Raw genomic sequence first — 27,967 nt, 5'->3', positions numbered from 1 at the left:
TTGTTTTTTTTAAAGCTTTATTATATAAACTTGGATACACAAAAAAGACCTTGTAAGGCATATATAGGTCCCACTAGACTACACTAAACTAGACCATCTCAGCAGCTTCAGGGGATTCCAATTAGCAGTACAAAGCCTCTTCGTTGGTGTCTCAAGTCTGTCTCTCAAGCTGCCAGTTAAGCAGAACGAGGTGTCTACAGCTTGCTTGCGATTTGGGACACACCTTCACAATAGTGCTTTTCAAAGTGTCTGGTTATCTGCTCGCTCATCAGCCTCCCCACTGAATTAAGAGCTTCAAGGGGGCAGGGACTATGTCTTGCTTTTTTTTTTCCCTCCAATTTTCTAACCTGTGGTAAAATACACATAACATGAAACTTACCATCTTAACCATTTTTAAGTGTAGAGTTCAGTCGTGTTAAATACATTCATAAGACTGTGCAACCATCACCACCATCCATCTCTAGACCTCTTTCCACCTTGTAAAACTGAAACCATATATCTAATTGAACAGTGAACCCCCCATTCCTCTCACCCCCCAGCCCACCACCGTTCTACTTGCTGTCTCTGTGAATCTGACCACTCTTAGTACCTCCTGTTCTTGGAATCAGACAGTATTTCTGTGACTGGCTTATTTTACTTATCAGAATGTCCCCAAGGCTCATCCATGTTGTAGCACGTCAGAACCTTCTTTTCTAAGTAGTGTAAGAAATAAGTTGTTTTATACCACTAAGAATATGGGGTTGTATGTTACTGCATCATGACAAAGCCTGTCCTGACTAGTACAGCAAAAAATATCCAAAAGAATAAGAACTTATCTAGCAAAGCTCCTAAGGGTAGCTTCGTCCTAAACCTTTGTAGAAGTAGCACGTGGACCCCTTGGTTTGTCAACTAGGACCCCGCAGGTTCACGTGTCCTTCTTTCTAAGGACAGTTACTTGGGAATTACAGGGTGATCACAATTTTTGGTAAGCTACGTTTTGTAATGAAACTGGACAAATTGCCTCAATGCAGTAAATCAGAGAGGTGATGGGTTTTGAATCTGATAAAAGATGAATTTGGTGGACATGTTTGGGGACATGCTACATTAGGGGGAATGGCTCCTGCAAAGGGCTGGAAGAAGGCCCTCTTTCTTCATTTCAGACTAGTGGTCACTCAATCCTACTGTCTACAGTCAGTTCTGCTCTCTCAACCTTTGGGCCAGTTCATAATGCAGGTGCTCTGGACTCAGCTAATTTTTAGAAATGCTGGTATTATAGTACACAGGAATTTTTCTCCACAAACTCATAGGTTCGAAATATTATTGTATTTCTATAAATCAAGTTAACCTGGTTCTGAGTTCCCAGTTACTTCAGCGGGAAAATATTCTATCTCAGCCATCTTGGGGATGGCCATCCTTCATCTCAGCCATCTTGGGGATGGCCATCCTTGACCCTAGAACCGAGTATGAATTCAGGGCACTCGTGCAGCTCCCAGCAAAGGGAAGAAACTCTGGTTCCTATAACTGTGGATGAGAAGCTGACCATCCCAGTCCACACAAAAGATAGGCAGCTCCATCCTTCCACACCAAAGCATGGGGACACCTCCCCACGTCTTCATGGCCATGACTGTCTCCAGCATCCATACCCCCTATCCCACCAGAGTTTGGGTCACTTCTGGAGGAGCTGCATGGAGGCAGGGCACAGTTCTCTATCACTTAAAGAACAAAACTGCCATCTCTACCTTCTCCTCAGGGAAAGGCCACCTCTGCCTCCTCACTTCTTATAAAGGAAGGAATAGAAGCTTACTTAACACCCATGACTAAGCGTGTCTTAAAAGGAGAGTGCTGAGAATGCATGCCAAGTCTTTGCATTTTGGGGCTTGGAGGGGAGAATTCCAGCGAGTCCATCTAAGGAGGTTAGAACCCGTCACCTGACAGATATGAAGCAAGCCTACAAAGGCCTGAAGCTGGGCTTTTCCCATGAGTTCTCTTCCTCCACCTCTGATCAGGGAGGTCTAATCAGTCTCAACCAGTAACCTTCAGAGAGTCCTTGGAGTGGACCTCAGCCCCAGGAGGATTTTATTCGCAGCCTCCTCAACCCGAGGGCCTTGCCTGAAGCTGGCGGCGGGTGGCAGGCTGGTCTTTGGATCCGGCATCAGTTGCTGACTCCTCCTGCCCCAGTCATAGTTCCAAGTGCAGGTGGTGAGAGACTCTAGCTTGTGGCTCAGCGCTGCCAAGCCTTGGAGACCACGAGAGGGGTGCCAACTCTGACACAAGTGAGGGGCACCATGCCCACCAGCGGGCAGATCTGGATTCATCTGCAGCCCTAAACCCCAGGCCCGGTGCGTCTAGGAAAAACACCAGTCCCGTGGGCTGGGAACCCTTGGGAAAAAGAAAGGGAGAGAGTTCCTGTTTTGTACTTTTTTGTCCCCAGGACCTGTGGCAGCCCTCTGAAAGACCTTTCATCTTGGCCCTACCAAGCACCCCTGGCTCCACCTAACATGCTCAGGGAGCTAGATCGTTCTCTCAGGTGCTTGTCCTTCCCTCCCTCAGCCAGGACCTGGTGCTTTACATCCAGCCAGATGGCCTGCTCTGGGACCACAGCTGCTGTCTCCTGGCCACACAAATTGCCATGTTACAGAGAGGTCTGTCCCTGGGCCCCATAAGGGAGAATTTAAAAACTGCAGAAAAATGTCGTACTGATTTTATTGCTAGTTTTTCCTCCAGTTGGTGAAAGGGATCTTTAAAAATTCCAGCTTTGGCTCTGCTACAGCCAAAAAGGCAAGCCCCATCCCCACACCCTTGAGACATGATCTCTGCGTAGTTGACCAAGAATGGTCTGTTGTAACCATGAATGCCCCCCTCTGACTGGAGCAGAGTAGCCAGGAGGGACAGGGCCCAGCAGATAGCAAAAGGAGGTTTTCCTGCCATCACTGGGGCCACCTTGCGGGGTTGCTGGTGAAAGGGAGGGAAGCCAGGAGACTCCTGGGAATGGATGTGAGTCTTCCTCCTGTTGGGTTAGGGCCAGTGATGTGGTGGAATCTGCTTGGTTCCTAAGAGCCAACAGTGAGCATCTCTGTCTGGCTCTATTTTCAGTAAGGTCATGTGGGTGGCAGCAGACCACTTCTTAGGCGTGACAAGCTAAGAGTCACAATTTATGGCCCAGGGACCAGAGCCAAAAAACAGAGAATTTAAGAGTGAGGACCAGTAAGTGAGCAATCTTTAGCGTCTGCAGTTAAACACAAACAAGAGCCCCATCCCCCACCTTCCCGCTGGCTGCTTTGAGGTATGAGAGCCAGTCGGGTCTCTGGTTGCCAGAATCCTTACAACTCTACCTGCAAAAACCCTGCACCTTCCTCAGCTCCCTTATCCATGGATCCTCCCCCATCCCACCCACCTCCCCACCCGCCACAGCCCAGAGATAATGCAGTCGGTTATTCACCCTTTGTCCTTGGTTCCACACTTCCATGCTATCACTTCTCTTAGGGCTCGAACTTCCCGCAGCCTAAGATGTGGCTCTCCTCCCTTCAAGCCTGTTTCCATCCTTCCTCAGTCTTCCTACCTTCCTCATCCCATTTTCTTCCAACCAGAGCCACTGTCCAGGGACCAAATGCCCCACATCCACGGTAATCTGGTCTCCCCACTCCTTTCCTTAGAAAACTCCTTCCCCAGAGCCCCCGGGCCCCTCCAAAGTCTCCCATTTCCCCTTCCTCTCCCAAAATGAAACTGACTCATCCCCTCAAGAGAGTGGAGGGATGTGAGGATAAACCAAAGAACACGGAGCCTTCCTCCGTGCCTGCGTAGAAAGACGAACCAGGTCACTAAGAACAGACACATCTGAGGGTTCTAAAACCCACAGGCCCTGCCTCCCAAAACCTAGACACTGGCAGCTAAGGTCTGACCAGAGATGACCCAGGACGTGACGTCTGTGTGAGGCAACGACCCCCCCTCCCATCAAATGGGGCTTAAAGTGACTGCATGTGTCATGGCTATCAGACGGGGTAAGCTATATGATTCCGGCCAATTTTTACAATAACAGCCTCTGCTGAAATAGACAGTGCTTTATTGTTTACACGTTCTCTCATTTAACCCTTGCAGCAACCCTGAGGTAGGTGTTATCATCCCCGCTTTACAAAGGAGTGAACCGTTGTCCTAGGTTAGATGACTTGCCGAAGATCATACACTTATTAGTGGTAAAACCACTGATCATCCAGAACCAAGGGGACTCTCGAGTAATTCACAGGCTGCTGCCAAGGAAAGTGGAGCTGAAAAGGTCAACTGGGAAAGGCTGGACCACTCACGGAGCTCAAGGGGGTCCCTGACCAGGGATGAATGAGGCACATACACGGGCCAAGACTGGAACTGAGCAGAAGCCCAGAACATCTGGGAGTCGTGAAGCAGGAAGGCGTCTTTAAGTTTGGTGCAAATTGACAGTGCCTTCAAATATGTGCAGAGCCCACCTTCCAGGGAGTGGAGACACAAGAGGGTGTCCTGCTGCTGCCTGTCCAGGGGCTGGCCACAGGGCAGGTGTGGTGGGGCAGGAAGAACTGCCACTCAGTGGCACCACCTCAGCCTGGCCAACACCTGGTGACCTTGGAGCAGTGGTCCTTTAACTCCATTAAGGCTTGAGAATCTGATGAGAGCCACAAACCCTCCCCCCACCCCCAGAAAAATACAGACACACATGTACAGAAGGCATTTTGCATATGGTTTCAAGGAGTCCGTGGACCCCAGGTGAACTCCGGCTTTAGAGCAAGGGTGTCAACCTGAGTAAAGTCACTGACACAAACCTGTCTTTGTGTAGCTTGTATTCCCTATGACTGTTCCCCTTCTGTCATCCCCTGATAGTGACAATAAATTTCACGACATTCTAAATAGGAGCCAAGGGAAGGGGTCCAGCCAGAGGAAGAGAGCTGTGCATGGCAGTGGTGGCAGCCAGGAGGCAAAAACAAAGAGAAGGATGGGGCCACACGTATCACGTCCTTTCCCACCTTCCCAGAAGGTCACTTCAGGAGTTTTTCTCTACTCAACAGAAGGGTTGTGGGAGGTGATGGAGACAGGGCAGTGGTTTGTTTCCTTTTAGAAAGGAGAGCCGTTCCTTCACTGGCTACAGGGTATCGAGTTCTGCAGGTGGTGCCCGCATTCCCACCTGCCCCTGTCAGCCCCCCGGGAACACGCCTGAGCAGGGGCCCGGTCACCCGTGCACTTGTGGCCAGGTCTCCTATGAACACCCATGTATTTACACATGCTTTTTCACAGAAGAAGGGGGACTGGTTTGGGAGGAGAGCTCAGGGGAGTAGATCAGAGAGATTCCATGTTGCAGTTTGGGGATCATGCGCTCCCCACAAAGAATCAGATAAACTGGGAGAAACAGCAAAGGACTCAGCACACATTAGCCCTCAGCCCCTTCCACAGCTCCTCCTTCTGGCCAGGGCCCAACCAGAAGGCAAAGTCATAGCGATGTCCTGGGCCCCAGCCCCAAACTAGTGGGCCCAAGAGAGTGGGCTGAAGGGGTCATGGGGGATTAGAGGACAAGGGTGGGAAAGGTCCCGATTACTGTAAGAGCAGTTCTGATCTCCCATGGGAGTCAGCCAAAGGCCTGGCCCTGAGCCCGTCCAGGCCCAGAGAGGGCAGACCTCAGTGAAGTTCACGTGACCACTCAAGGGCCAAGGCGAACTCAGACACCATGTTGTCCATGCCCAGTGACCCCCAGAGTCCCAGCAGTCACTCCATTCTAGTGGTCACTCATGCACTAGTGGTCACCTGCCCGGCCCTAGATGGACGTTTCATCACATGCGGCTAGAGGAGCCCCAGTGAGCCGAATGTGGGCTGGGCTTGGGCAAGGATCAAGCAGGAAGGGTGGAGGGAAGCCACCAAAGCCACTGCCCCTCTTGGCCAGGGCCAGGGGCAGACGCTCATCTTCAGGAGAGGGGGAGGGAGGGTCCTGGCTGTAGCTGGTGGTCCCAGAGGGCGGGGCCCCCAGGTCCAAGCCCACCTTGTCTCTAGCCAGAAGCTCCCTCTGTCTCTGGCGCTGCTGACGCCGACCGATCAGGAGGAGGGTCAGCGATGCTACGAGAGCCCCCAGGAAGAAGCCGGCCAGTCCCGCCCCCACTGTGTGAGCCTGGCTCGGGGGGCCCTGCCGGCTGTCCCACACCAAGCTGTAGGCGGCTACCACCCGGGCTGCCCCCCCCTCCTGACATTCACAGGCATAAGCGCCCATGGCCCCTGGGGATATCACCACCTCTAGCCCATCCCGCCGGGGGGTGAGCGCAGTCACTCCGCTGGGCTGGTGCCACACGCAGGATGCCCAGGCTGAGCCTGGGGAACATGGCAGGACGACATGAGCAGCGGTAGCCACAGGAACTTCAAACACCACTGGGTGCTCTGCAGAGACGGCAAAGGCACAAAAGGTGGTGGGGATACAGGCTGGGGGTGTGATGGAGAGAAATGTGGGGCGATATCGGATACGAGAAGGGGCCGTGGTGGACAAAGGTAAAAGGGGGATTCCTCAAGAGGGCAAGGCTCTGGGTCACTGGCTGCCATATCTTCCAGGATCCAGGTTTTAACGTAGGTCCAAAGAGGGCAACTCTATGCCCTTTCCATCCACTCCACCCACGTTTCCCTAAACCATACGCACCTCCGGGCTCTTTAGGACACAAAGAAGAGACATCCGCTGACTCTATGTCTTGGACCAGCCTATAAAGAAGAGAATGCTTGATCAATCCAGTGTCGGCATCCCCTTCCACCCTCCTCAGCACCAGTGAACGTTCACTCATCCGGTACAGTCCCCATCATCTCATAAATCACTTTAAGAATTATCTGTCGACATTCTCTTCATCACTAAATTTTTCCCCAGTACCTCTTACACTCATGACACTTGCCACGTCAAATTCTACAGATACTTCTAGGAGACTACAGAGAATTAAATTTGCTTGAGGCCTATCAGGAAGAGGTCTGGTGGGGGTGATTTAAAAGAAACACAGGGACTTTCCAAGAAATGTTAACTGGCTGTCCACAACCACAAGATCTCTCTGGAAATCTTCTCTGTTAAAAGATTTCTCTATTAAGAGAAAGAGAAAATTTCTTTTCTATAAAAGCTAATCAAAATTCTGAGAGGGTCAGTAAGATGACTTTTTGTTTCAGAAAAATAGTTCAGCTCAGGACGCATCCGTGGTTGTCACTAGCTCTCAGCTGGTACTGAACACAGGGGGAATGAATCATCCACAGAATGTGTGAAAATATAAAGACTGGACCCTGAGGAAGGAGCTGGATTCATATATAAAACAGAAACAGACTCACAGACATAGAAAACACACTTATGGTTACCAGGGGGGAAGGAGGTGGGAAGGGATGAACTGGGAGTTCGAGATTTGCAGATACTGACAGGTATATATAAAATAGATAAACAAGTGCATACTGTATAGCACAGGGAAATATATTCAATATCTTGCAGTAGCTTACAGTGAAAAAGAATATGGAAACGAATATATGTATATTCATGTACAACTGAAGAATTGGGCTGTACACCAGAAATTGACACAACATTGTAAACTGACTATACTTCAATAAAAAATTAAAAGTTAAAAAAAAAGCTGGATGGAAAAGGAACCAGTAAGGGAGACAGACTGGTGAGGTAGGGAGGAAAATCAGGAGAACGCAGAGTCCTCGGAGGCAAGAGGATCACGTATTTCAAGGAGGGAAGGAGGGATTTGTCAGCTGTGAAAATGCCTCTAAGAGCTCTTGTAAAATGAAAACGAAGTGAATGACCATGTGGAAATCAATCACACAGTCAGGGCAGGTCCAGCAGAGAGGTGGGGACACTCATGAGACAGCACCAGATGGACAGACAGATAAGTTAGCACAGACTGACAGATGGATACACAAGAGACCCTAAGAAACACACAAACAGAGACAGGGCAGCATTAACAGATGAGAAACACAGACAGACGTGGGTGGGCCGGAGCCCCGGGACATCAGGCGAGTGAGCAGTGCAGCCACTCACCCTCCACGCTCCCCGGCATGGGCCACACACGCATCCAGCCGGAAGCTCCAGGCGCAGACAGGGTCCTGGGCCAGGATGCACTCCGAGCAGCTCTGGAGACGGCCGCAGTCGGTTGTGTTCACTTGCGTCACCTCAGTTCGGGAGCCAATCAGGAGCCAGTTCTATGGAAAGGGAGTGGGGAAGAAGGACGCACTGGGTCTCCCAGACCTCAGGGTCACAGACTGGCCCTGGACTCGGCCGTCTCCCCAGCAGATTTGCTGAAAGCTACAACTCACTTGATACAATTTCATACTGTCAACTGGCTGCGGCTCTGGGAATAGGGCCAGATCCTCGAGGACGCTGAGCTGGGCCCCGATCTGCACTGCTCGGTGGAGGTGTCCATCCCCTAGGAAGCAGGCAAGGGGCAAGACGTGGTAACGCAAGCATCCCTGTGCCTGTGACTCTGACACCTGTACGTATGGGGCCCCCGTGACAAGAGCCTGTGTGCACTGGATGGGCAGCTTGCTTGGCCATGACACATACCTGTCCCCAGGTAGAGCACATCGTACTCTTTCCCTGAGAGGCTGGGCACCCTGTGGGCCACGAGCCTGAGATAGGCCGTATCTGTAGTGACTAGAAGGGAGCGGCCATCCGCTGGAAACACTGGCTTGTCCATGAGTGGGTGGTCCCGGATGAAGGTGAGCACGCGGTCAGGCAGGAAGAGCGAGGAGCTGAACTGCTGGAGCTTCATGTTGTTGGTGATGCACTAGGGGGAAAACAGGGTGCACAGCCAGGCTTCCCAGGGGCCGGGAAGTGTCTGTGATGCTTAGATGGGCCTGGTCCTAAAGGGGCAATTCAGGCACCGCGTGGGATAAGGAACTGTCCCCTGCCCCCTCACCTCCCCGGGTCTGGGCTGGGGCACGTCATTGTCCATGACGGGCAGTCCCCTGTTGCAGTCATGTCTCAGCTCTCTGAAGGAACCATTCAGCACCGTCCGAATGTCTTGTGGGCGGAAGGCACACACAGCAGACATGGCAGCCCCTTCCCTAGAAGAGGCAGCCACATGTTCGAGCCAGATATTTGGAGGAAATTAGGGGAGGCAACTCACCCCGACAAATGCGATGCCCCACGAGAGATGCTCCAGGGCACGGGGAAGCACCCCCCACTCCGGAGGACAGAGCTTTGCCCCCACCGAGCCCAGGTGTCGCCCACCCTGTAACTCTCCACAGCAGGACCCCTCACCACTGGGAGGAAAAGATGCCATAAAAGATGGGGGTCCCTCCTCCGTGCACAGGTCGAAGAATGGCCATGTCCTGCAGGACGCTGGCGGCCTGGCCATGCTCAGGCCCTGGACACAGCAGGTCGGCCTTCAGAAAAGTCGTCCACTTCTGCTGGAGAGTCTTCCGGCCCCCAAGATCCCCCTGGAGTAACAAGCACATGGGAGTTCTCTTTAGAAGACCAACACTGGAGGAGGACTGCGGAGACCAACACACGTTCCCCCAGACAGACAAAGAGGGAGACAGACACACAGGACATCTGTCTATGCATGCAGGGCAGAGACACAGACAGAGTAACTGAGGAGGACAGGGCGACAACAATGATGGTGACTAAGTTCACTGTGCACTTATGAATTACTGTACCTCGTGCTTTACATAATTTACCTCATTTAGTCCTCAAAACAGCCCTCAAAGCTAGGCGTCATTAACACCCTCGTCTGTAAGGATGCTGCCCAGTCACAGAGGCAGTCAGCAGTGCGGCACGGACCTGAACCCACATCTGTCTGTCTACAGTTCCTGCCTTTAACCTCTGCACTACCTCCTGGGGACAGTGTCACAAGGGTAATTACGGGGGTAAAAGAGGCCAGAGTCCTTCCCCACATTCCTCAGGCTCCCAGAAAAGTAGCCAAGGCCCAGCAAAAAGGGAGACAGGGGACAGATGCAAAGACAGAGACCCAGAGAGGGAAAGACAGGACAACAGGCAGCAGAGCAAACAGGACAGACAGCTGGGGTCAGAGCCTCACCGCGCACACACGGGCCACCCTCGGGACCTTAAAGTGCTCGTATGAGTCAAACGCTCGGGAAATCTCCGTAAAGAAGAAGTAGATTTCATCGTCTCCGTCTTCATCCCCCCACTCGGCTGGGCTCAAGGCCACGGCTGCAGCAAAGGCTGGGGCTGGGGAGACCAGTGGCCTCAGATTCCACAGACACAGCCTGGGGCCACCCAGCCGCCACCCACTGTGTCCCCAGATAGCCAGCACTCCCTCCTCTCCCCACCGTTAAGCCAGGATGGCAAGGTCTCTGTGCGAATCCAGTCCTCAGCACGACCCACAGCCCGGGAGATGATCGACTGGGTCCCCAAGTAGTTTTTCACAGTGGCCGTGTAGAGGACGCCCCCTGCAAGGGCGACAGGATGGAGAGGGACTGTCAGAGACTCACTGAGGAAGCATAAGGGGTCGCAGGCCGAGCAGGGAGCACAGCGGGGGTAAGAAATCGCAGGCAATGCTAAGCATGACGGCCACTCCCTCCCTTAAACAAAGGGCTACAGGGCAGTAAAGGGAACCAGGAACCAGTCCCTGTGGAAACTGAGAGATTTTTTGTTGTTGGTCTGTTTCTTGTTATTTTTAAGGCCTTCTCTATCCTGTAATATGCTAATTACACGGTAATTTTTCAGGAAGGGTTTGCTCTGCGGCACGTTCCCATCTCACTGGAGTTCTCCCGCTGTGTAAACTTCTGAGGGTCAGTGGGTGTGTGCGGCCGTGGAACAAGTCACAGCTTTAGGGTATGTTAGCATCACTTCAGGAACTGATCCAAATGCAGATTCCTGGGCCCTGGGCCCAGCAATGCTCACTCAGTAGGGTTGGGGGTGTGGCCCAAGAGCTACATTTCAAACAAGCAGTTGGAATTACCCTGACATGGGTGGTTCAAGAGCTCACTTTGAGAAATACCAACCTAAAGGATCACTGCATGTCCTGCTGCCAGCCGCGGGAAGCAACGAGGATCAGATCCTCTCCTGGTTCAGCTGGGGGACAGAAGTGCTCTAGGGAAGGCAGGGATTGGAGAAGATAGGGGATCACAGGCACTCTGGGAAGGAAGGGCAGCTGCAGCTCTGTGGGCTGAATGCCAGAGGACCAGAGCCACTCTGAGTAACAAGGCCAAGGGCTCGGATGTGAGTGGAGAAAGTCACGCAGGGGCAATAAAAGGTCACAGATCCCCTGGTGGAGTTCTGGGTATCACAGGGACTCTGGAGAGAACAGAGAAGCATTCCTTCATCACCCGTTACATAAAAGGCACTTGCTGGGTGCTAAGCATGTCACTGCCCCCCCCAAGAATTCCCACTGGAGTCTGGAAGACAAACTGGAATCAGACACCAGGTGGCATGGACTCAGATGTGTGCAGGAGCACAGAGCACCCAGGCACGTCTCACTGGGGGAGCAGCATCTCAGAGATAACGTCTGAGCTGGGTCTGAAGAATGAGCGATATGCCGGGCAGGACTTCAGAAGAGGGGAGCCGTGTTCAGGGATGTGGGGACCCCCCATGGCTGAAGCTCTGGCAGGGCTCAGGGGCTGCGGGGCAAGCGAGCAGAGATGAGCCGGAGGGGCAGAGACAGGCACCCCACAGTGATAAGCCTGCTCTGCCAGGGAAATGTGCACTGTAGCCTAAAGGTGAGAATCAAATGGAGATTTTTCTTGAGGAGGAGTGACGCTAATAGTTTTGGTTTTTAAGAAGACAGTGCTAGTTACAAGGCCCTTCACACAGTCCAGGCAAGAACGGAGGGCCTGAACTAAGGCACTGGCAGAGAGAGAAAGGGGGATGGATTGGGGGGCTATTTCAGAGGCAGAGCCCATTAACAAGATTTGAAAATCGACTGAGTATGAGATGTGAAAGAATGGAGTAAAATAACGCCTATAAGGTTTCCATTTAGAAGATGGATGACAGTAGATGGTGATGCTATGAACCACGTGAAGAAATGGTAAAAGGCTCAGAAAGGAGGTGGCTGCAGAGAGGTGAGTTCAGTTGTTGGACACACTAAGGGTGAAGCACCTTCAGGACACCTGGTTGGAGATACTGGAAGGCAATCAAACAGAAAGGTGTGGGCAACACAGGCAGCAGGGCCAGAGTCAGGCAGCTTGGTAGTCCTGACGACCAGGGAGAAAGGAAATCGAGAAGAGAGCCCTGAGGCACCACCATTTGAAGGCAACTCAGAGAAGATCGAGCCAGAGAGGCTGGAGGAACCTTTCCTTGCTTGGGAACCCCAGCAGGACCCTGAGGGCACGTGCGCTGAAGCAGCAGCGAGCAGGGCCTTTGTGGGGGGCCCCGGGGTCACAGAAGCTTGAGTGGCGCTGCATGTCTCAGGCATTGAAAAGATAACCACTGATACTTTGAAAACACTTTAATGCAGAGCAAAAAGGGCCAGGAGACCTCTGAGGGCAACAGGGAAAGATTAGAACCCTTCCTTACAGGGTAGGGAGGAGAGACTTGGGTTTGTGAAAAGAATCCAAGCACTTTGGGGCCAGGAAGGCTTGGGTCTGCACACTTACTACTAGTAAGATCTTAGGCAAGTTAACTTTCCTAAGCCCTGAGTTCCTCAAATGCAGACTGAGGAGCCCACCACCTTCCACTCAGAGGGGAGCTAAGGAGGCCACCCCAGGCAGGGCCTGGCACATGGCTGCCATTCAATACGTGTTAGTTGCAGCTCCTTATGAACCATACGGGGCCATAGGCTTGATCTGCTGCCATAGGTGGGGAGGGGGTAAGGCGGGAAGCCCCATGGAAAAGACTGGCAGGACCCCCAGGCAGGGCCACTACCTCCTGCCAGGACCATCCGATTCCCTGGCCCAGAGGCTCTCTCACTTTTTGCCTCTGAGGCAGCTTACTTCTAGGAAACTGGAACTTACCCCTAGAATTCTACTGGTTTCCTGAGCTCACTCCTGATTGGTCCATTTGAAGTACTTCATTTGCATGGAGCTCACTCCTGATTGGTTATTTCTCTCCCTCCTGATTGGTCCATTTCTACAAAGCTTGTTCCTAATTAGTTAACTTGTTATACCTTATTTGCATATGGTGTTGCAAAGTGTAAAACTGGCAGCCTATAAAGGCCTCTGTAAGCCTACAAATGGGGTCCAGAGCTTGGAGTGTTAACTCCCTTGGGTCCACTGGCATAATAAACCTGAATTCTCCAACTCTCCGAGTGCTGCTTGGTCTCTCGACGGATCCAGGTTGCTGTCACAACTGAGTTGTAACACTAAGCTGTAACACTGAGCTATGACACACTTTTCTGCAACAGGGGACAACCATAAAATGACATCCCATTCCCTTCCAGGTATTTCATGAGGGGGGAAAAAAATCAGGTTTGGGGCAAAGGTTCTGGCAGCAAACAGAGCAACAAATGAGGCAACCCTTAGCTCCAGGGGGGAAAAGTTGATATAGAAGCCAGAACTGTAATGAAAACTTTCCCTAAAAAGGTGTCATACACAAAACACTCTAAAAGCAAAACTCTGACAGAAGCTGTGCCATGGATACCCTGAAAATGGGGGAAATGTGGTGGAGGAGACAGTTATGTATATTTTGGAAGCATTACTTGGTGTGTTTAGGCAGGGGGTGGGGGGTGGGGGGAGTCATAAATATTCTAGAAACATGGAAAGGACCACAGATAACCATGCAAGGACCTAGTGGTGGACGGAGGTAAAGTCCCAAAACGTTCTCAGGGATCAATGACAGTCAATTTCACATATTCTGTTGCACTGTTCATATAATAAAATATCCCTGTATGTGCAACTGTTTGGCAAATTATTACTGAATAGATCAAGCCAGAAAACATGAAACACACACCTGCTGTTGGCAAAAGCGGATGTGTAAAAGAGAGCGACGCCCACGGTGTCGAGCTCAGCGAACAAGCTGGTTAGAAAAAAACACCAGGCATAATTCAACCCAATTTTTAAAAATATGTATGTATGTCTGCAGGCACAGGGAAGACTGAAGGAGCTACAGCTCTACAGTGCTACTGATGTTTGTTTCTGACTAATGAAATTACAAGTGATTTTCATGTTCTTTGTACTTTTTTATATGCACTGATTTTTTTTTTTTTTGTAGTTAGCATCTTTCCTTTTTAGAACCTTCCAAATTAAGACACTTGCATTTTGGAAATAAAAGAGGAAAAATAAAAAGATTGAAAGCCACCAAGATGAAGAATCACAGCCAAAGAAAAATCACAATTATGTGTGGAAACAGACCTCTACCTGCTCAGAGGTAGAGCCTGTGAATGAAGGCCTCCCACATATGTTAACAACCCAACACAGACAGGCTTGGATATGAGCCATGATGGTGACTATTTCAATAAACGCTGGGGGGTTCAAATTTTCACTCTGATAACAAAAGGCTCACTTTCACACAAGGTTTACAATAGCAAGTGCCATTTACTTGCTTTAAAAAGAGGGTTTTAAACATGACCTTGCCTTCCTTCCTCTACTCCTTTTTCTTCTCACAGTCAGAGCTTCACAGGAAAGACAGCTCCTGCCCTAATAGTCTCCATTTCCTTGTCTAAGGATTATGCCAGCTGTATATATCCTTTTTCTTTTTAAACAGCCTATTACCAGGACATAATTATAGATCATTGGAGACGCAGGGTTTACTCTGCCTTTTCCACTGCTGGCCATATAGGATTCCTATAACTATCTTGTTTGGGTGTGTGAATGCTAGTATTGGGGCACACACACATGGATTTAAGGGAAAAGCTTGACCCTAAAATGCTGGCAACACCCTAGTGCACTGGGAACACATGCAATACTCCAGGACGGATGCAATAATCACAAGACGCAATCAGTCCAAAAGGAGACAATGAAAACACAAGATGGGCTGTCAAAGAGAAAGAGCAAAAGCCCCCTTCTTCTGTTCTTGATAAAAGCCCAATTTATTACTGGGTGTGATAGGGAGGACCAAAGATAACTGATCACTGTCTCCAGCTTGGGACCTTGGGTCCTGGCACTGTGCACTCACAGGAGGGTACACTGGTGGAGGAGAAGGTCTAGGGGAGCTCAGTTTGAGATATGCTGATTTTGAGATTCCTGTGGTACAATGAAGTGGAGATGTCTGGAAAGCAGCTGAATGTGAGGTCTGTAGCTCCAGATAATGGATGAGAAGTATCAAAATACAGTGGACACAGAACCCCTGGGGCTGGCTGACGTCCCAATTACACAGAATGCGAGAGAAGAGGATCTTGGGTGGAGCCCCAAAACTGAAAGGATGAGCAGAAGACAAAAATCCTACAAGGAAGACTGAGAAGGAACTGCAAACGTCCTTGGGCTCCTGTGAATGTTACTGTCAAAACATCTGAATTTTTCCAAACTGGAATACTTCAAATAGAGACCTTGAGATCATTTTGTTAATCTTCTCTAAGATTAATGTTATATTTGAAGACAAGATTTCTGGGGCTTTTTCCTAAAGAAATCCAAGACCAATAAACACGTGAAAAGCTGTTCACTCTCACTAATTGAAATGCAAATCAAAAGCATCAGATTGGACTTTGGAGGAAGGCACTGTTGTATGTTTATTAACTATATTTTTAGGGACTGACAGGGTATAATGAAACAGGCCCTCTCACCACTGCTGGCAGGACTAACTGGAGAGCAGTTTGGCCAAGACCATCAAGCATGATAAAAATCTTTTACATCCTTTGGCCCAGCACTCCTGCTTTTTGGATTAATTCATGCAGGTGATTACATTCATGTAAAGGATTTACATAAACACTTATGTTAAAGGATTCCTTCTGCAACATTATTTATAAAAGAAATTATTTTAAAATCTGAATGTATAATTATATGGGAGTAATTAAATAATTGTGCTCCATCCATATGATGAAAGAGAAAGTCATCACTAAAAATCATGTTTGAATAATTAAATTCTATGATGAGAAAATGTTCAGCATACAATAGTAAGTGAAGTACATGTGATAATTCCAGCTTATTACAAATACACACAAGAGTGTAAGAAAACACTCCAAAATAATAACAGTGGCTACCTGGTGATGACTGAATTACAGTCAACTTTTCACTTTCTTCTTTATATATTTCTATATTTTCTCAATTTTCTATAATGCACATTGCAATTTTCATAATTTAAAGTAAAAAATGTTCCTGCTTTTATATTCTAATATTATATTCTAATATTTTCATTACTAAAAGCTCTTTTTATCTCAAAATACCTCCATTATCCTTAAGGACAGCTGTATAGATCTGAACTGGGAATTTTGATTCTAATTCTTAAATAATGTCGCCAGGATTTCCTATACTGCTATTTTCAAAACAGAGGGATAATGGATCAACACTGGAAGCTCCAACTAAACACTGGCACTTATGTCTCACCAAGAAAAAATATAAATCATAGCCCTCTCAAGAACTGCAGAGGAAAACTTGTAATATTGATATAGGCTATTATTTGGATCTGAGACAGAAAAAGCCATGGAGGTTCTATGTTAACTGTCTTGAGCTAGTCATTCTAAACTATTAGAAAGTGATTTCTTATCACCTCCATCAATCATCAGCTGAAAGGCAACACTGAATTTCATTATCTTGGGGAAAGAAAAAAAAAGACTTGAAATCTCTTTGAAAATGTTCTTTGTTAAATATGATCTTATTTATGAAATTTATATCCATAGACTACAAGCTAACGTGAATCCAACTGCTGAGTGCAACGCAGACAAAATACACACAGAGGGTTAAATATACTTCAAGATTACTGCTTGAAACAAAAAAAAAGTTAATTATTTTAGATTGTTGCCATTGAGAAGTCATTTTGTTGATTAACAATTATAGAGTATCAAGAGACATTCACAGTTGCTAAAACTGAGAAATCTTTCTTAATGAGCCTAATGACTGGCTCAGAGTTTTGCCCAAAATGCTTGATAAAAAGCCAAGAAAGATAAACTATTAACTAAACTCTTATTCAGATATGTATGAGTATAAACAAGTTCTCATTGATTTCAACTGCAGATGAATAATAAAAATGACAACCCAAATATTGTATCTACTAGCTATATACTCTATGTTCATTTTCCAAAGTTGTTATTTCATTGCATTTTAGAAAAGGTAAATCACTGACTCAATGAGTGATTTAATTCGTATAGCTTTTAAGACTTTTCCTACAAATGAAGTCATGCATAAGAAAACAGTTTCATTGTTAGATCTTCTAGCCCGAGTTCTGTTTCCCATCAAATATTGTCCAAAAGTATTGGTAAAAATTAACTTTATGATAAAGTTCGCAGGAACTTTAGTGATGAAAGGAGAAACAGTATGATGAATGATGCTAAGTCAACTGATTAGCTAGCTGGAGAAAATCAATTTGGATTCCCTTCTCATGCCATTTATCAAAACAAGTTCCAAATAGATCAAAGAGTTAAATGTTAGGGGGAAAATTCTGTTGTTGTTGTTGAAATATAGTTGATTTACAACGTTGTGTTAGTTTCTGGTGCACAGCATAATGATTCAATTGCACATATAGAAATTCTTTTAGGGGAAAATTTTTTAAGAAGAAAAATCTTATCTGCTCTCTAACTGAAGAAGGATTTAGCTTAAAAAATATAATCACAAAGAAAAAAATGTAGATTGGAACACGAATATCTTACCTGAGGATCGGCCCAAGAACATGAGCAGAGGACTGACCAAAGAAGAAATAAAAATAGATGCTAAAACACAAAAAAAGCTCAACTTTGCTAATATTCAAAGACATGTAAATCTAAACAAGGTGCCATTTTTAGCTTCAAATTAGCACAAAATAAATTTAATGAGAATACTACAGTGTGGTGAACTTTATGTGAGAAAAAAACTCGCATTCACTGCTGATTTAGGGTATAAATTTGTATACCCTTTCTAAAAACTCAATTAGCAACAGATAATGAGCCATAAAATACTCACACCCTTTAGTAGAGTGATCCAGGAGCCTTAAGGACACAGTCTAAAGTGAGGATAAAAATTTATGGACAAAAATGTGCATTACAGTGTTGCAGACAATAGCAAAAACTTTGAAGTAAACTAAATAAACTTGAAAATAAATGTACATGATTTAGAATTCCTTAATTAAATTATGGTATGCGCAGAGGATGAGTAGTATGGTGTCAGTAAAATTTTCATCTACAAAGAATTTTTATTTTTTTTTTATCCTTCTGAGGGATACTTTTGTAAATTGTATTTTTTTCTTTTTTTGATGTGGGGGTAGGTAATTAGGTTTATTTATCTTTGGAGGAAGTACTGGGGATTGAACCCAGGACCTTGTGCATGCTAAGCATGCGCTCTACCATTTGAACTACACCCTCCCCACTAAAGAATTTTTTAATTATATAGAAATGCCTATGATATAAAGTTACATGACAGTACTCAAAACTGTATCCATGTTGCATGACATTTACAAGTTCATAAAACACACACTCATTCTATTAACCTGCTTTTTTTGCACTATCATGGGAAGAACGGCTGGATTCTCCCTGAATCTGGAGAGTGTGTGGAGTGGTCTAAACAAAAATACAGACTATGTGGCACACAAAACAGCTCCTGCTACCAAGGAATTAGGCAGTCATTCTTCAGGAAAAGTTTAGGCACAACCTGTGACAGAACCATTCAGCACCTGAGCAACTGTGTAGGTATAGCTTGTTCAAAGGAAATAATAGTAGCAATTTATTTAATAGTCATTACTGATTCCTCTGAGCAACAAAGGACTGGTCAGCCAAACACACATGCATGAGTACATATCCACATGCACACACACGTTAAAAAAGCTAGAAGGAAATACCTAAAATATTAGCAGTGGTTTTCAGAGTAGGGATCCTCTAGAACCATGCTGATATGGTAGCTACTAGACGCAAATGGCTGTTTACGTTCAAATTAAAATTATACGTAAAATTTAATATTTTTCCTTCAGTGGCACTAGTCATATCTCAAGGGCTCAGTAACCAACTACACGTTACTAGTGGCTACCGTATTAGACAGCAAAGATACAGAACAATTCCATGGTCATATAAAGTTCTTTTGGACCCTACTGTTCTAAAAGACTTCTTATGTCCTTCTTTACACTTTTTGCAAATTTATTACAATATGCATAGTAGTAGATTCCTCTTATAAACAGGAAAAAAATGACTAAAAGAAATGAGGTTAACAGAGGAAGCGTTCACTCTAGAGATGCAAGGGAAATGATACTCTGGGGAGGGGGAAGCAGGCGGTCACAAGCGCTCTGGGAAGAACAGGGAAGGCTAGAAAGAGATGTGGGAATAATAGACATTCCGAGGAAAGGGAAGAAAGGACACAGAAATTCCAATAGGAGGGGTGGGAAGGAGGCAATTACAGCAAGGCTCTTGTCTCTCCCCACTCACCAGCCATTACAGCTGCTGACCGCTGAGCTGGCTCAAAAGGGCATTTCCCCCGGCCACTCTCAAGTCTTTCCACCTCCTGGAAACTGGACACATCCTACAGACCAGAAGGGGGCAATTGGTTTAGAGGTCATGGGGAGGTTCATGGTGAGAATTACAAAGATGGTCAGATGAAGAACAAACCCAATTCCATTCCCCTCCCCCCGCTCCCCCACTACCATTCCCATATTCCCAGTCTGCTGATCCGGGCTCCCCCACCCACAACTTCATTTCCCATCTCTGCCATCCCTCTTTTCAGTTTATTTCTCTTCCCTCAACTCCCGTGGCACCCAACCCCCATGTGCTCTGATGAAGGCTATACCTACGATTACCCTAGAAGACACTGAGAGGCTGAAAGGCAGATCTTTCCTCTGAAATGTCGAACTGTATGGTCTGCAGATTGCCTGAGGATGTGCTGCAGGACAAGGAGGACCAGGGGAGACAGCAGGCCTCCCAAGGGCCAGAGCACTTGGGAAGGGTAAAGAAAGTGCTTTATATCATAGGCATTTCTATATAAAGCACTTCAGATGGGGAGGACTATCTGAAGCCCATGGGTCTAGAGAGAAGGGCCACCCTTCCCCTGCTCCCACCCCATGAATAAAAGACTGAACCAGAATCAAGGATACACAGAAGCAAGGAAAAGCATCTGTAAAGTCCGTGAAGACCTGAAGGTCAGGTCAGAATTTGAGGCTTTGGCAAGGAAGTGTCTTCCTCAGTCAGGGACTCCAGAGGTACTGAGGCAGGGGGTGGTGTGAGAGTTCCACCAGAGCCAGCCAGATGTTACCTTTCTTAACTGAGCATCCAGCACTAAAAGAGGCTTCAAGATAGCATGAAAAAATGAAAATCCAGATTTTAACCTGGACTGACAGGGAAGTTAATTGTGGCCAGTTAGGGGTCAGAGTTACGGCATGGAAGTGCCAGGCGTGATATTTCCAGTTCACAAACTAGGGTGGGGCATGGTGCTGCTGAGGCCTAACCACTGTGACGGCAGCTGGAGACGAGCAGCGGAGCTCTCCGCCCCCTCGGCACCCTGGCCCGCTCTGACTGCTCTCTACCTGCTGTACTTGGCAAACATGGTTTTGTGTTACTAAAAGAGCCTGGAAGAAGGCCTGTTAGAATTGGATGTTATCTGAGTCCCCCTCCAAAAGAATACTACGTCAAGAATCTTCTGGAATGGAGGACCCCACAGAAGCACAATCTCCTCCCCAGTGTGGCAGTGGGATCACTCCAGCCTAAGGAGACAGATGGCAGTTCAGTGAGAGATGACCAAGATGTTTGGGCACTCTGGGCATGGCGTATGTCCCACTGCTGAAGCCTGTCTTATCTCTCACCTAAACTACAAGACTCCCACCCAAGGTTAACATTCCTACACTATCGGTCACTGCCTTGATAAGTGCTCAAGCCAGAGAAAGACGAAAATGGCTCACTATTGCCTCTTTAGTGCAAACTGCTTATTTTCCAATACCTCAAAAAATGAACTCTTTCTTCTAACCAAACCTGGAATCCTATTATTCCTAGAAAACCAAGTACATTTTTCCCATCTCTATGCCTGAAACGACTCCCTCATGTTTCACTAAGGACTTAAAAAGAACGAGCTTTTTCTCAGTTCTCATTCTCTTCCATCTTCATGCGCCATTGGGTACTTTTGATTCACTTCCCTCCTTGCAATATTCTATTTCTTAACTCTCTTGAAATTCTCCCCTCCTGGAGTCCCTCCTCCTGGCTGTTGTCTCTTTATCTCCTTTGGTTGTTTCTCTTTTCCTTTCTAGCCTCTCACGGTGCGTCCTTACTCCTTTTCACATACACTTTAAAGATCTCGTTCATTTTTACATTTCCAGCCAGACTTTCTATGCAGATCATTCCCCAAACTCTCCTAGTCTGATGTCTTCCAAACTTGATTGCTGGACTTCCTCACAGAGATGACCTACCAGCCCCTTGAAACTCAACATGTCAAAGCTCGTCCTCTTCCAGTTTCCCCAAATGGCATCATCGTGTTATTCAGGTTCATAGCCTTGGAGCAAGTGAGCCTATTAACTACATAGGCTATCACTACTGTACGGTCAAAGCGATATTTAATTAGGGTCTTAAAGGGGTAAGACCCCTCTATCACATTCTCTATCTCAATGTTAAGATTCTTCATTATACAACCATTGCATCAGTCAGCACAGTCCTATCAACACCAGTTGTGGTGAAGGCAAGTCCCTCAAGTTGAAAGCCAGAGCTATGTAGGAAGGCAGGGTTGGAACCCATCCTTTGAACTTGGCCAAGAAGGGTGCAAGGCACATGAAGGACCGTTCCCAAGTGGTTAGGGGGTTAAAAAAAAAAAAAAAAGATTGTCCCTGTTACATGAAACAGATCAAATGTCACAAGAAATTGAAGCCAGCAAAGGTCTTCTAGATTCCAGGGTAGTGGAGCAGAGCCAGACACACCTGGGTTTGAATCTTGGCTCTGCCTCTGCCAGCTGTACATCTCAGACTTTTACCTAACTTTTCAGAACTTCTGTTTCATGGCCTGCAAAATGGAAATAAATACTATCATGGTGTATCATCACTATCATAATAAATAAGTATCATGATGTGATTGGTAAGAATTAAACTCAACTGTGAATGTAGAGTATTTACCACCAAGCCTGTGACAGAGTGGACACTCAATTGAATGGCAAGTCTTATTGTTGTTGGTGCTGTGGTTGTAAGTCTAACATTTTTCTGTTAACTGCTGGAGCTCCCTCTACAAAATGAATTAAAAAATTTCCCTCCAGGGTCTGATGCGCTGTCACTGAAGGGCAGTTCTCCATGTTGCTGGAGTTGGTAGGTCCTATATGCTTGAACTTCCTTTTGGAAGCACCGTTAGTTCTCTGAGCCATCAACTCTGAGCAAGTTGTTGTGTTTGGATCAGCTAGTCAAAGTTCTCAGATAATAGTTACACATCGTCTCAAAAAAAAAAATAGTTATAGATGGTCTCAGAGTCATTCGTCTGGGACATGAGAGGTTCAGCTCTAAGGATGAGGTAAGGACTTGCTCAAGCAGATGGGGATTGCCAGGAGGCAGGATGAGACAGATAAAAACAGAAGAGAACTTTCAAGAAGTCCAGAGAGCAGTCTTGGGATTTTGAAGGGCTAACACAGTAGTTAGCTGTGTCCTATATTCTCCTACAAACAAGCCTTGACCAAAGGTTGCTCCTTCATTTCATGAGCCTGCTAGCTAGGAGGGTTCAGAGAAAGAATTAAAAGTCACACGAGTGCGAGACATAGGCCCCTGGCTTCACTCTCGGTTGCTGATAGTTCTCAAGAATGGAGAGGGGTCCAAGTCACATCAATCCTGACAGGTATGTCTAGGACACTGTCTGTCTAGACACTTATCTAACAATCGTTAGGGCCCCACCTCAGAGAGCCAAAGAAGAAACAGAAGGCCCTCGGGAACTAACTTGGAGTAATCGCATTGGCTGTGAACCATGGCTCCATTATTCGTACCCATGGGCTCCCTGATTCCGTGCACACTGGGAAAAGGACAAATGTGGCAATGGCGGTCCCACAGCTACTTTGTGAGCTTCGTGAGACTATGGGAAAACCAGACCCTCAACATTACCTGAATGGACATTGAGATTTTCACCACCACCCTGAACTAGGAAAGCTTTCCAGGATGAGGGAGCTACCCATACCCCAGTCAGGAGTCTATGAACGGCATTATGAAAATAACTCAATATGAGCCCAGCTAACTCCAAGGACAGCCCAGAGGGACTGACTGAGGCGATCAAGCCTGTACAATTATAGCATTCTAAGACAAAGCTATGAGGGTGCTGTTTCACAAAGAGGAATCTGGAGGTACACACTGACTAGATCCATGTGGCAAGAATTACTGCAGACTGTAGGTCAAGTCAAGACCCACCACTGAGGCTCAGGGCCAGGAAAGGGAGTTGCTGGAGCCCCTCCTATTCCTAGCACAAAGGAGAAAAAGGTGTCTGGTGATACGAAAGACATGTGAGGCTTGTGACTCATCCTAGGGCCTGGTCACAAATACACGCTGCTGTAGGAACAGTGACTGACTGCTGGATAACTGCTGGGGAAAGCTGAGGGGTCACCAATTCCTTAGATGTCACCAATCCCAGGGACTTTTGAGGCCATGACTAACCTAGATGTGATTAGGGGTATCCATGTCCCAAGCTTGCCTGGGTGGGGGGCTGGAGACGCCCAGGGCCTTAGCAGCAATGAACAGGATCAAGGAGAAAACATGGTTAACAGAGTGCCCACCGTGAAGGCAAGATCCAGAGTATGGGGCCAGCAGGTGCTATATTAGAGAGCAGTGACCTCAAAAGCCATGAGAGCAAAGGGTCACAGCCCACACAGGATGGGGCTGACAGTAGGGGTGAGAGGAGGTGGTGAAAGATAGTTACACGACATGGGAGGAAGAAACAGGTACGGACTGTGCTGATTAAGAAATGGATGCAGGCTGCCTGGACAAAGCATGGAAAACCTGAGTTACCCGCCCCTGAAGTTTCTCCCAGATTTACCCTCTCCACAGCCCAGCTAGTGTCCCACTATGACCCCTTACACTTTGTATACCTCACCTTCTAAGGACAGCCTCCCTCCCCGCCCTTTTCGCACCCCCCTCAGTGGCAGACAAAGGCTCTACCCTGTGAGGACATCCCTCACCCCCAGTGCTTATCACGCACAAGGGCTGTCTTAAGCACGATCCCCGTCACAGTCACTCACAGGAGACCCCTCCCAGCCTCCCACCCCCGTCACTCACAATAACCCCGCACTTCGGATCAAAAGCGAAGGTGCCACAAGTGAGGAGGTGAGAAGCATTGGCAATGGCGAGAATCTGGACAAAATTGTGACATTCGTCCTGAGGGTCAGAGATGGTTAGAGAGAATCAGAAGCAGCAGGTACAAGGAGAGGTAATGTTAGGACAGTTGATATGCAGCTCGGGGCATGGTGTTAGAGTCCCTGCCTGGGCCCACTGGGTGGGAGCACGGCAGGGGGACTGACGCAGAGCCAGGGCTGGGCCAAGGCCTCAGCTGACACTCAGGACAGGGCTGGGGTTTATACCTACCTCCTTCTTGCCTTTCTTGCTACAGTTCTGTCGGTGGGCCTCAGGCACGATCCAGTCAATCTAAGGAAGAAGGAGTGACCATTTCCCCCAGGATCTCCCCCAGTTCCTCCCAAGTCAGGGTCAGTGACACAGCTCTACAACCTCCATCAATTTGGGAACTTCAGAGATACATCCAACCCTTGACCCCAGAGCTTTGTTTTTCAAACTGGAGGTCTCTACCCACTGAGTCATAAAATCAATTGTGAAATGTCAACTAACATTACTTTTGATGAAACAGAATACATCAGAGTGTATCACATACAGGAGAGTAAATATTGTTTTGAGAAACTTCTCTTTCAGTACACACTTTGTGTACTGGATCAAAATGTACCATATATTTCTTACTAACGGAGGGTCAGAAAAACTTGAAAACTATTGCCCTAGAGTAAAATGATTCTAGTTCATCCTCTGCCCACATCCACCTGAAACCTGGTCACTGTGGCCTCCTCCCCATTATCATGACCCTCCCTCATAGCCTCCCTGATCACCATGCCCCCCTCCATCACCCTCGGCTAAGATGATGAGGTTGAGGACCTACCCTTATTTTCACCAACACTCTGCCTCCTGTCACAACCCCCACCCCCGCCCAACACATCCCATAAAACCATGGATCTAATCACATGCTCTGTGATCTGAGGTCCTCCCCTCTCTCATCTCTCACCCTGCGGGGTCTCTCCCCTGAAAAGGGCAGAGATAAAGCGAAGATGGTGTCCCGGGCGCCGACGTAAAGGGTGTGGGAAGCAGGATCCACGAGGAGAACAGAGTAATTGTATGTCTGGGGGATGGTGAACCGGGTGAGATAGGAGTCAGCCTCTGGCAGGAAGAGAGAGTCAAAGTGAGGAGTGATATCAGCCGTCACTTCATAAGGGTGGAGTCTGCAAGGGTAAAGCCAAAGCGGTCCGTTTTTGTTTTCTTCCAAGTACTATATTTATTTAGCAACCTTAAGGGCAAAAACAGAGCCTTGACAGGCCAGCCATTTAACTTCCCCAGAGATACATAACTGATGACATCAGAGGACTTAGCACACACAATACAGTTAAGTATGCTTTCTCTATAAAAATAGAGCACTTTATTAAAATAGCGGCATAAATAGTAAGTCTGTAATTTCTATTCATAACAACATGATACATAATTTGAAAATACCTATAGAAGGTCCAAATACTTTCTAAATTTCCTTTTTTTCAAAAAAAAACCACTACTTAGTAGTAACTTCTTTTTACTTAGAGGGGAAATGTTTCACTCTCTTCACCAACACATTAGGAGGCTATCTCCTCTCTCTGCCACCACCCTTTGTCTCACTCCCACCCTTGATCTCACCCCAGTTCCACCCGAAGAGGTGGAGAGGCGGAGTGGGCATGAGTTCCGTGCTTTGGAGTTGGGTCAGCCCAAGTTCACCTGTGGCTCTTCCACTTACCAGACGTATGATCTTGAGTAAGTTAACCTGCCCTTTCTGAGCATCACTTTCCTCATCAGTAAACACCACCATCCAGCGTTGTTGAGAATTAAATGAGATAGCATATGTAGAAGCATCTGACACATACGACATATTTCACAAACGGTTCCTTTCTTCCTTCTTTAAGCATGTGCTCTGTTTGGGCCAAATCTAAACCCATCTCAGCATTCAAAACTCTTATCTATTTAAGTATTATACAAAAAGAAACAAGCTAGCATGGGGGGAGAGTATCGCTCAAGTGGTAGAGCGCATGCTTAGCATGCATGAGGTCCCCAGTACCTCCATTGAAAAAGTAAATAAATAAATAAACCTAATTACTTTCCCTCCCTGTAAATAAATAAATAAGTAAGCAAGCAAGCTAGCATGAATTTAACTTCTTAGCTCAATCTCTGGCTCTGGAGACCTGAATTAATACAGCTCTGCTCTACCTGCTTCACCTGCTCAGCTGCCCTCAAGACTGGTAGCATGGCCAGCAGCCGTGCACTTCCTAGATGTGGTGATGTATGGAGCCCCACTCACCCCATCCTCCCAGATCCATACTGTATGGATCTGTACTCTGTCCCATACTTACCCACCCAACTGCCCCACCTTGTCCTATAGACCTCTCCGGATTCCTGGGTATCAACCCAGCCTGGCAACCTCAGCTCCATGTTGCGGCTACTGTTCCAGCACAAACGGAAACCCAGGCTCTGACCACAACTGTATCTTCTGGATTCATAGCACCCCTATATGTCACTGGCCAAAAGGGACAGAAGTAGTTTAGAAGGCTCTAAGTTACCCAGTTGTGAGTTTTTGCCAACAGGTCGTACCCTTGGCTTCACTGGTTCCACCTGCCCACAGTGCTAACACTTAATGCCCACTGAGAAAAACACCACTTGTGCCCACCTCGGCAAAGAGCCTTTTAAGTGCAAATCACTCCAATAACCACTTTTGACATTGTGGCATCCCCCAGCTTTTTTCACATATTTTGAAGGGACATCTCCCTCTTCCTTTTTTCCCTTCTGAGGACTTAAAAAATTGTTTAAACATAATTTTAAGTCAACTCACTGAATGGTTTTCCAACACTCAGTTTGGAAATGGACAGAGGGAGCAGGGAACTGAGGAAATTAGGAGGGTTATGGTACATCCAATCACGGGAGAACCGGAGTTGGTGTCAGAGATGAGAAGACTGGGGAGTGGGCTAAGGACATTAGGGCTGTGAGCAAGGCAGAAGGCTTGGAGGAGATTAGAACTAATGAATTTGAGAAGTGGGCAGATGGAAATTCTAGGCTGGTAATAGTAAGGATGGGTGTTTGCAGCTGTATGAAAGACCTATAGGTTTGACAGCAGAGTGGATGTCAGTCTGGCTTGATGGACACAGGTGCATGTGAGGGATGAGGGGAATAAGGGAGAGGGAACTTCGAAATGGACGACTTCCAGCAACCCCCGTCCTCTCCCTGGGCCTCAGTGTCCGCGTGTGCACGGGGAGGGGCTTAACTCTGCTGCGGTTCCGTGAATACGGGGCCGCGGGAGCCGCCTGGGCGTGTCGCGGGAACCGAGTCGCGAGGCCTGGGCCGGGTGGAGCAGCACCACGTGGGGGTCCCGCCCGCATCCGGGCCGGGCGTGGCCGGCGTGGGCGGCGCGGGACGCCGTGAGCCGACCTGTGAGGATGCGACTGCCCAGACGGGGAGCGCAGGCAGGTCTGGGTACCTGCAAGCAGGGTCTGGGCGCGGGGCGCAGGGCTAAGGGCGAGGGCGCCCGCGCCTTACCAGAGATAGGAAGCGAGGTCCTGGGCACAGAGCGGGGCACGCGGCCAGACACCGGGCCGCTCAGCACCGCCAGCAGCAGCAGCAGCAGCAGCAGCAGCAGGAGCGGGAAGGGCGGCACCGGGGCCGGCCCAGGGTCCGGGCGTGGCCGCGCGGCAGAGACTGTCATCTTTGCCACCGCCTGGCCGCCGGGGTGTGGCGAGCCCGGTAGACTCCGCTCAGAGCCGCGGCGCCGCCAGCCTCGGCCCCACTCGGCTCTCCTCGGTGCGGTTCGGCTTGCGGCTGCCGGACCGAACGCAACCCGTCACCGCCCCTTCAAGAAAGTACCAATGA

The 27,967-nt window shown here is 47.9% G+C and overlaps 1 protein-coding gene across 3 annotated transcripts; it reads right to left on the bottom strand.

Moving 5' to 3' along the window:
* SEMA4F (ssemaphorin 4F) lies at window positions 1-27,967 on the bottom strand. Of its 3 annotated transcripts, XM_074341391.1 has the most exons (15): window positions 27,638-27,967; window positions 25,098-25,249; window positions 24,398-24,457; window positions 24,092-24,190; window positions 19,311-19,404; window positions 10,231-10,350; window positions 9,978-10,129; window positions 9,200-9,378; window positions 8,856-9,003; window positions 8,501-8,723; window positions 8,254-8,363; window positions 7,979-8,139; window positions 6,614-6,672; window positions 6,218-6,360; window positions 1-2,358 (listed from the first exon to the last, which is right to left on the bottom strand). In XM_074341391.1, the coding sequence occupies exons 1-15, from the start codon at window positions 27,801-27,803 to the stop codon at window positions 2,158-2,160; spliced, it is 2,067 nt and encodes a 688-aa protein (XP_074197492.1). In that variant the 5' UTR covers window positions 27,804-27,967; the 3' UTR covers window positions 1-2,157. The 3 variants fall into 3 exon arrangements, with proteins under 3 accessions (XP_074197492.1, XP_074197490.1, XP_074197491.1); XM_074341389.1 differs by lacking the exon at window positions 1-2,358 and having other exon boundaries at window positions 4,023-6,360; window positions 27,638-27,965; XM_074341390.1 differs by lacking the exons at window positions 1-2,358; window positions 24,092-24,190 and having other exon boundaries at window positions 4,023-6,360; window positions 27,638-27,965.

This window comes from Camelus bactrianus, chromosome 15, assembly GCF_048773025.1.
Source record: "Camelus bactrianus isolate YW-2024 breed Bactrian camel chromosome 15, ASM4877302v1, whole genome shotgun sequence".
NCBI classification, from domain to species: domain Eukaryota; kingdom Metazoa; phylum Chordata; class Mammalia; order Artiodactyla; family Camelidae; genus Camelus; species Camelus bactrianus.
This window is presented reverse-complemented; position numbering and strand designations above follow the sequence as displayed.

Coding starts and splice junctions, on each gene's coding strand:
- SEMA4F (XM_074341389.1), bottom strand. CDS start 27,803: ATGACAGTCTCTGCCGCGCGGCCACGCCCGGACCCTGGGCCGGCCCCG. Junction 9,379..9,977: donor GGGTGGCCCGTGTGTGCGCG/GTGAGGCTCTGA, acceptor TTGTTACTCCAG/GGGGATCTTGGGGGCCGGAA. Junction 8,364..8,500: donor TGTGCTCTACCTGGGGACAG/GTATGTGTCATG, acceptor CCTGCTTCCTAG/GGGATGGACACCTCCACCGA.